We start from the raw sequence: 9,665 nt of genomic DNA, 5'->3' as shown, positions 1-9,665 counted from the left end.
TTATGTATCAATGTTTGTTTTCTCACACTGTAGTCCTTCCTTTACCTATAGCATGCTTTTTAAAAAGAATTCCATTATAATATTTGTGGTTCTTATGAAAGATTTATAGAATTGGGGCATCTTGGTGTTCTTACTCTAAAGCACATCCAAATCCATAATGGCTGCTGCCGGAGTGCCTATTGTGGAAGGTTATCATGGTGAGGACCAGGCTGACCAGTGCCTGAAAGAACACGCTGGGAGAATTGGTTATCCCGTCATGGTTAAAGCTGTCCGCGGAGGAGGAGGAAAGTAAGGCTGTGGATGCATGTCTTTGCCATTTCAGGATAGTCTTCTTTGTTTAATTTATGTCAGAGTCATAGCCATCTTTTCCTTTTTTAGGGCATGAGGATCATTAGATCAGAAAAAGAATTTCAGGAGCAGTTAGAATCGGCGCGAAGAGAAGCTAACAAGTCTTTTAATGATGACGCTATGCTGATTGAGAAGTTTGTGGACACGCCAAGGTGGGCTGAGCTTTTTTTTCTGACTCAGATTTTTTTAATTAAATTATAAAATTAAGGGGCTGGGGTTATAGTCCAGTGGCAGAGCGCTTGCCTCACACATGTGATACACTGGGTTTGTTTAATCCTGAGCATCACATAAAAATAAATAAAATTACTAAAGATATTGTGCCCATCTTAAAAAAAAAACTAAAAAATAAAATAAATTATAAAGTTAATACATTCTGTAATATATAAAATTATAATAGTAAATGAGTCCAGGAAGTTCTCCAGTCCCAACTCTGACATAACCACTGAGTAGAACTTATGCATATATATGCGGAAAAAAATACATACAAAGAATAATGAACAAAATCTTGTGTAATATTATATAAAGTAATATTATATCATATCATATACTAACACATTATAGGCCTCTTTCTATGTCATTAAATGTAGATCACCTCATTCTTTTTAATGGTGGCTTAATGGTTATATGATATTGATGTATCAGTAATTCATTCAGTATATTTCCTAGTGGTAGAATTCAGGGTTTTTTAATATTAAAAAATTATTGTAATAGATTAAGCTATATTTATAGAACTTTATGAGCACCAGTTGAGGTAGAGACAGTTTTCCAGATTGAACTGTGTTAAGTTAATAATAATGCTAGCAGCTAACATTTAGGTATTTACCATGTGCCAGATTTTAAGTATTTTATATATACTAAGTATTTGCTGTTTTTCTAATTCTAATGACAGCCTCAATAAGATGCTGAGGCTGGCCTCAAACTTGCAATCCTCCTGACTCAGCTTCCCAAGTTGCTTGGGTTATAGGCATGCGCCACTACACCTGGCTGAAATTCTGTTTTTATGTCTGTTATTTAAAATCAGATAAAATAAGTTTTCTGTTTAATAGATTTTTATGGCAATTTTTAAAAATATATATGACCTGCAAGTGGAATGAAAAGAATAATACATTTGGAAGCCATGACCAGAAAGAGAATTACCTTTAAGTTAATGAACTTGAAGTTTTAGATTCTTCTTTTGGATGAGCCTCTTCCAGGACTCCCTACCTAATTATGGATTTGTCATTTTACCTTCTTTTTCTGAAAGAGGGCCCCAAATTATTTTTGTTTCAGGCTCTGTAAAACATGGAACTATACCTGAGCACAACACAGTAAATGAAATATAGTTATCATTTGATAGTTAAAAAAAAAAATAGGAGATCTCAGCATATGCCACTTCTTGGTAGGAAATAAGGCAAAAAAGAAGGAGGTCCTAAGGTAAATTAAAAGTTTCCTTCTGCAAGGAACAGGCTAGCCATCCAAATTAGCATGCTCTTGATTTAAGAGTTATAGAAGCATGAACTATCTATCTCAATAACTATAACTCAATGCCTACATTATTTTTTTTCTTGAAGATGTGAATTCTTCACTTGTGGAATCTTAGCCATACAATGCCTCACATTATAATTTATTCTCCCAGTAGCTTGAAAATTCCTGGGAATAAACAACATGGTGATATATAGCATTTTATTTTCTTGTGTATGTTGCTTGGCATACTACGTTCCACATAATAGTTATTGTTTTATGTTTTTTAAATATAGAAGTAATATGAATACATTTTTAAAACTTCAAGAAAATACAGGAGATAAACAATAAAATACCTTGTAATCTTATTTTCCTAATATAAATATAAGCATTTCTGTTCTGTAATTTGTATCAGTAACAATAGAATATTATAATCATACTATATATATACATATACTGCTAAATAATTACCTATTGAACTAACAGAGTGCCTGAAGCTGATCAGAGTGATGCTGACACCTGAGAAAAGTGTCATCAGAACTGTGAAGCTTATTGAGAGACTGAGATAGGAAACCATCTTCAAAGTATATTTTGAAGGTATAAAAGTATATATTTTAAGGGGGAAAAAAATCACATTTCTAGCCGGACACAATGGCTCACTCCTGTAATTCCAGTGGCTCGGGAGGCTGAGGCAGGAGGATTGTGAGTTCAAAGCTAGCCTCAGCAAAAGTGAGGCACTAAGCAACTCAATGAGACTGCCTCTAAATAAAATACAAAATAGAGCTGGGGATGTGACTCTGTGGTCGAGTGTCCCTGAGTTCAATTCTCAGGTCAAAAAAAAAAAAAAAAGAAATCACATTTATTCCTCAATTTGTATTCAATTCAAATTTAAAATGGTGGATTAAAAATATAAATAAGAGGGGCTGGGGTTATAGCTCAGTGGTCGAGTCCTTACCTAGCATGGGTGAGGAACTGGGTTTGATCCTCAGCACCACATAAAAACAAATAAATAAGTTAAATTCTTTAATATATATATATATATATATATATATATATTTCATATATATATATATATATATATATATATATATATATATATATGAAAATCAAAATTTCAAGGCACTCCTGATAGAATCAGCCAGACTCAACAGTGGCTGAATTGGAGCCATTGGAATTTAATGCACCTCCTGGTTCTCAACTACTTCTAAACACTATGTTCCAGAACCACCAAGTATATAAAGCAACACAGAAAAGGGTCCATCAGAAAAAGAAAAAACAAATGATTGGGTGACTACAGAAATCACAACAGAGGACCCAATCTTTCTTTCTTTTTTTTTAGTATTTCTTTTTTAGTTTTAGGTGGACACAATATCTTTATTTCACATTTATGTGGTTCTGAGGATCGTACCCAGTGCCTCATACATGGTAGGCGAGCACTCTACCACTGAGCCACAACCCCAGCCCAAGAACCCAATCTTTCTTGTGCTTCCTTTATATATTAAGTAGCCAAAGATAAGGTGTTTCCATCTTCTGACAATGCAGAAAAGAGCTGCTGTGTGTCCCTTGTATGGCTCCTGTGTGTTCCCTCATGGCCTGGAGTTCCTGCTATAGTGTTTCCTTCCTTGTAACAGCTAAAAGATGAGGGAGAATCAGTGGAAGTGTAGAATTTACAATTGGAAATTGACAAATGGTTCAGCTCCAAAATGTAAAGAACTTAGAGGTCATTGCTTCCATCCAGAAAGCAAGGGAAAAACTGAACAAAACTAGGGATAAGCAACATTTAGACCACTAGAGAAGAGATGCCACGGAGCACCCCAACACTCTGAAATCTGGACAGGCTATGAATTCAGTGCAGCACAGCTGAGATCAACCTTGAAGCAAAAGCTTCTGGAGCTCAACACATAATGGGAATCTTGCCAAATGCCTGGAGGCTGAGTGTGGACTAGCCTGAAGAGAGAGACCCCGTGGGGCACAGATTCAGGTTCTATTCCACTTTCATGGAATATTCCACTTTAACTCCTAGAACTCCATTAAATTCTTTTTTTTTTTTTATTGGTTGTTCACAACATTACAAAGCTCTTGACATATCATATTTCATACATTAGATTCAAGTTGGTTATGAACTCCCAATTTTACCCCAAATACAGATTGCAGAATCACGTCGGTTACACATCCACATTTTTACATAATGCCCTATTAGTAACTGTTGTATTCTGCTACCTTTCCTATCCTCTACTATCCCCCCTCCCCTCCCCTCCCATCTTCTCTCTCTACCCCATCCACTGTAATTCATTTCTCTCCTTGTTTATTTTCCCATTCCCCTCACAACCTCTTATATGTAATTTTGTATAACAATGAGGGTCTCCCTCCATTACCATGCAATTTCCCTTTTCTCTCCCTTTCCCTCCCACCTCATGTCTCTGTTTAATGTTGATCTTTTCTTCCTGCTCTTCCTCCCTGCTCTGTTCTTAGTTGCTCTCATTATATCAAAGAAGACATTTGGTATTTGTTTTTTTAGGGATTGGCTAGCTTCACTAAGCATGATCTGCTCTAGTGCCATCCATTTCCCTGCAAATTCCATGATTTTGTCATTTTTTTAGTGCTGCGTAATACTCCATGGTGTATAAATGCCACTTTTTTTAATCCATTCATCTATTGAAGGGCATCTGGGTTGGTTCCACAGTCTAGCAATTGTGAATTGTGCTGCTATGAACATCGATGTGGCAGTATCCCTGTAGTACACTCTTTTAAGGTCTTCAGGGAATAGTCCGATCCATTAAATTCTCACAGTGAAAATCCAAGGAAAATTTCCTTATGATTTGGGACAGTGGGAAGAGGGAAAGTAACTATTTTGAAATAGACTCAGGGCATTCTGTTCTTCCCAACAAAAGGATTCCTAACTTCCAGGAAAATGTTGCCAGAGCCTATTCTGGCCTGGGGGAATGACAGCTAGTCAGCTCTAACTCCTCTAGCCCTTCTGTTTCACATAAGGGGAGAAAATTTTTAAAAGGCTAAGAAACAGTTCTGAAAGTCTCAACACAAACACAGGCCCACTAAAAGACCATCTCATCATAAGATTTATAGATTGTTTTTCCTCCCCCACACCCTACTACCACATTGCTATGGTCTGAATGTTTATGTCCCTCAAAAATTTTTATGTTGAAACCTGACTCCCAAAGTGATGGTGTTCAGACCTGTGGACTCTGGAAGGTGATTAGACCATGAAGGAATTATTGCCCTTCTAGAAGGCTTGAGAGAAACCATTTGCCTCTTCTCTCTTCTGCCATATGAGGACACTGTAACAAGTCACCATTTATGAGGAAGAGGCCCTCACCAGACACTGAATCTGCTAGCACATCAATCTTGGACTTTCTCTCCTCTAGAACTGTAAGAAATACATTTCTGCTATTTATAAATTGCCTAGTCTAAGATATTTTGTTAGAGCAGCCAGAACAGACTAAGACACATGTCACCAGGGCTCCAGGACAGTAACAGTGAGTTATAATTGAAGGAGCTATAAAATGCAGGCTCTAATTAAGAAGGCTTGGGGTTTGCCAAAAACAGTAAATGAAAAAAAAAAAAAATGAAACAAGAACACTAGAAGAAACTGAAACTTCTGGTATAATCTACAGCCACTACAAACGTTAACACAGCCTACTTCCTAATCATTTTAGTGGAAGACGTCACTAAAGTTCTCTTTACCTCAGATATTATTACCTGATATATCATGTTCTACTTTATTTATTTAGTGTGTGTGATGCTGGGGATTGAACCCAGGACCTTGTGCATGTGAGGCAAGCACTCTACCAACTGAGCTACATCAGCCCTCATGTCCCTACTTTTTTTTAAAATTCAAATTTGTTATGTATGACAGCAGAATGCATTACAATTTATATTACATATATAGAGCACAATTTTTCATACCTCTGGTTGTATATAAAGTATATTCACCACTTTTGTGTCTTCATACATGTACTTAGGGTAATGATGTCCATCTCATTCCTCCATCTTTTCTACCCCCATACCCCCTCCCTCCCTTTGCCCTATATAGAGTTCATCTAATCTTCCCATGCTCCCCCTCCCAACCCTACTATGAATTAGCCTCCTTATATCAGAGAAAACATTCAGCCCTTGGTTTTTTGGGATTGGCTAACTTCGTTTAGCATTTTATTCTCCAACTCCATCCATTTACCTGCAAATGCCATGATTTTATTCTCTTTTATTGCTGAGTAATATTCCATTGTGTATATATACAACATTTTCTTTATACAGTCTTTTACTGAAGGGCATCTAGGTTGGTTCCACAGTTTAGCTATTGTAAATTGTGCTGCTGTAAACATTGATGTGACTGTGTCCCTGTAGTATGCTATTTTTAAGTCCTTTGGGTATAGACCAAGGAGAGGGATAGCTGAGTCAAATGGTTGTTCCAGTCCCAGTTTTCCAAGAAATCTCCATACTGCTTTCCATATTGGCTACACCATTTTGCAGCCCCACCAGCAGCATATGAGTGTACCTTTTTCCCCACATCCTTGCCAATACTTATTGTTGTTTATATTCTTAATAGCTGCCATTCTGACTGGAGTGAGATGAAATCTTAGAGTAGTTTTGATTTGCATTCTGAAATTGCTAGAGATGATGAACATTTTTTCATATAGTTGTTGATTGATTGTATATCATCTTCTGAGAAGTGTCTGTTCAGATCCTTGGTCCATTTATTGATTGGGTTATTTGTTTTGGGGGGTTTAGCTTTTTTGATTTCTTTATATATTCTAGAGATTAGTGCTCTATCTGATGTGCGAGTGGTAAATATTTGCTCCTAAGATGTAGGCTCTCTACTCACCTCACTGATTGTTTGTTTTTGTTTTCTGAGAAGAAGCTTTTCAGTTTGAGTCCATCCCATTTATTGATTCTTGATTTTAATTCTTGCACTATAGGAGTCTTATTAAGGAAGTCAGAGCTTAATCTGACATAATGGAGATTTGGGCCTACTTTTTCTTCTGTTAGATGCAGTGTCTCTGGCTTAATTCCTAGGTCCTTGATCCAGTTTGAGTTGAGTTTTGTGCAAGGTGAGAGGTTGGGGTTTAATTTCATTTTGTTACATATGGATTTTCAGTTTTCCAGCACCATTTGTTGAATAGGCTATCTTTTCTCCAATGTATGTTTTTGGCGCCTTTGTTTAATATAACTATAATTATGTGGGTTAGTCTCTGTGTCCTCTATTCTGTACCATTGATCTACCAGTCTATTTTGGTGCCAATACCTACTCTTTTTGTTACTGTTGCTCTGTAGTATAGTTTAAGGTCTGTTTTAGTGATGCCACCTGTTTCACTCTTCTTGCTAAGGATTGCTTTAGCTATTCTGGGTCTCTTATTTTTACAGATGAATTTCATGACTGTTTTTTCTATTGCTATGAGGAATGTCATTGGTATTTTGATTGGAACTGCACTAAATCTGTATAGAGCTTTTGGTAGTATGGTCATTTTGTCATGTCCTACTTTTAACAAATAAAATTATAAGACATGCTAAGGGACCGAAAAAGTTCAGTCTGAAAAAAACAAAGGAAGCATCAGAACAAGACTGGGAATGACATAAATTTAGAAAGATCAGATAGGGAATTTTAAATAACTGATTAATATATAAAAGCTTTAATTGAACAAGCAGACAACATTCAAGAACAGATGGGTAGGGCTGGGGATGTAGCTCAGTGGTAGAGTGCTTGCCTAGTATGTATGAGGCCCTGGATTTTATCCCCAGTACTACATACTCACACATTCACACACTCACACACACACACACACACACATACACATACATACACACACGTGTGCACACACAAAGACAGATGGATTAGGTAAGCAGACAGATGAAAGTGCTAAAAAAATTTTTTTTTAATGGTAGAAATCAAAAACACTATCCTAGAAATGCAATCATTTGATGGGTTTATCAGTAGCCTCGACTGTGAATATCCAAGGAAAGTATCAGTGATCATGAACATATATCAATGGAAACTTCCCAAACTGAAATGGAAAGAGAAATAAGAATGAAAAAAATGAAATATCCAAGAACTGTGAGAGTTTTTTAAAGTAAAACATATTGTTTGAATATCACGAGGAGAAGAGAAAGAGGAGCAGGAAAAATATCTTCAGATATTACTTCAGTAATAACAGCCAAGAATTTTCCAAAATTAATGACAAACACCAAACTATAGAACCAGAAAGCTTAGAAGAGGACACCAAATTTGATATTCAAACTTCAGGAAATGAAAAACAAATAGAAGAAAGTTATGGGGTGGGGGCACATTACCTATGAAAGATCAAGGATAAGCAATCTCATCAAAAACCTTGTAAGCAAGAAGAAAGTAGAATGAAATATGAAGTGTTAAAAGAAAAAATATAAAACCCACCTAGCTTCTGTATCCAGCAAAATCATCCTTTAAATGTGAAGGCTGAATAAAGTCTTTGTAAGAGAAACTGAAGTTGAGGGAATTTCTGGTGAGAAGAACTGCCTTGCAAGAGTTGTTAATAGAAGCTTTTCAAAGAGAAGGAAAATAATAAAGATCAGAAACTCAGGTCTACATAAGAAAGGAAGAGAATTAGAAAAGGAGTGAGTGATGATAAAATCTCTTTTTTTTCTTATTCTAAATTGATCTAACTGATTACTGCAAGGGGACTTGGGATGTGGCTCAGTTGTAGAGCACCTACTTAGCACACATAAGACCCTAGGTTCCATCCCCAGTACCACACAAAAATATTAATAATAATAATAGCAAGAACAACAATGTGTTTGATGATTTTAGCTTCTGGATAAATGAAATGAAGAGAAAATGGTTAACAAAGCAAGATTTTTTTTTAAATTAGCTCCAAGTATTTTGTCAAGAGAATATGTTAGATGAGTTGGAAATTTTTAAAATGGAATATTCAAGAAAGATAATATATGAAGACAATGAATTGTTTCAAGTAGTAAAATGAGGTGCTTCACAAAGTGAACAAAAATGAATAGAAATGACTTGTTGTGCTACATTTACAAGACTTCCTAGCTTAATTTTTCCTATGTTTGTGAACTCTTATTTCAAAAAGTTGAGGGGAAAAAATTGCCAACCACTCATTTCCATATTATGGTGATGAAGATGTGAGCTGAACTCTTGTGTGAGCATGTCAAAACAAACCTGCTGATCACCAAATGGCCTGCCTTAACCTTATTTTCAAAAGTAGTGCATACATTCACTCTTAATATAATTTATCTTAATTTCACTATTTTATTCTCAACATTAAAGTGCTTTTGTATGTGTTGTAGGGGAAGGCTATGGAGATTAAACCCAGGCCCATGCTCATGCTAAGCACATGCTCTTCTCCTGAACTATATTTCCAGTCCATACTATATTCTTAAAATACTAATGATCTATGCTTATTTATTTATCATTTCACTTAGTTCTTAAAGCTTTTGTGGTTGAGCCATTTTTATTTCGGTTTTCCATAGTTTATAAATTCTGACCATAAGAGCTAGTCATTAAAAGGTTCCATGGTCTTCTGAAGACATATGAAATATGAATAGTTTGTGATTTTTAACATATCCAAGTTTGTCGGTCTCTTCCTTGACAATTTGTACATTTTGTGATTCACCCTTATTTTTAGTCTCCTCTATTTTTAGTCTTTTCCTTATTTGCCAGTCATTTCATATATGTAAATATTTTCTCTTTAGTGTTTATCATGCAATTGGCAACTTTTTCATTGATTTTCTTGAGATTGTAATTCTGTTTATAAATCCATAACCTCTATTCTAAGGTCAAAAATTAACTTTTTCTTAAAGAAAGTAAAAATCAAGGAATCCTGGTCACTGTGGCCAACAGTGTTAATTAATGTAATATTTTCACCCTTAAA

The 9,665-nt window shown here is 35.6% G+C and overlaps 1 protein-coding gene across 1 annotated transcript in view; it reads left to right on the top strand.

Annotated features, from left to right (window-relative positions):
* The window catches only part of MCCC1 (methylcrotonyl-CoA carboxylase subunit 1), a 69,623-nt gene that overhangs the window by 25,140 nt on the left and 34,818 nt on the right, over nt 1-9,665 (top strand). The window contains 3 exon segments of the mRNA XM_081300612.1: nt 142-284; nt 287-288; nt 379-500. Of these exon segments, the coding sequence (XP_081156738.1) occupies nt 142-284; nt 287-288; nt 379-500 (267 nt within the window).

Source organism: Spermophilus citellus (assembly GCF_964194105.1).
Source record: "Spermophilus citellus genome assembly, chromosome: 7".
In the NCBI taxonomy this organism is placed as follows: domain Eukaryota; kingdom Metazoa; phylum Chordata; class Mammalia; order Rodentia; family Sciuridae; genus Spermophilus; species Spermophilus citellus.
Note: the sequence above shows the minus strand (reverse complement) of the source record. Positions and strands in the feature narration are given on the sequence as shown.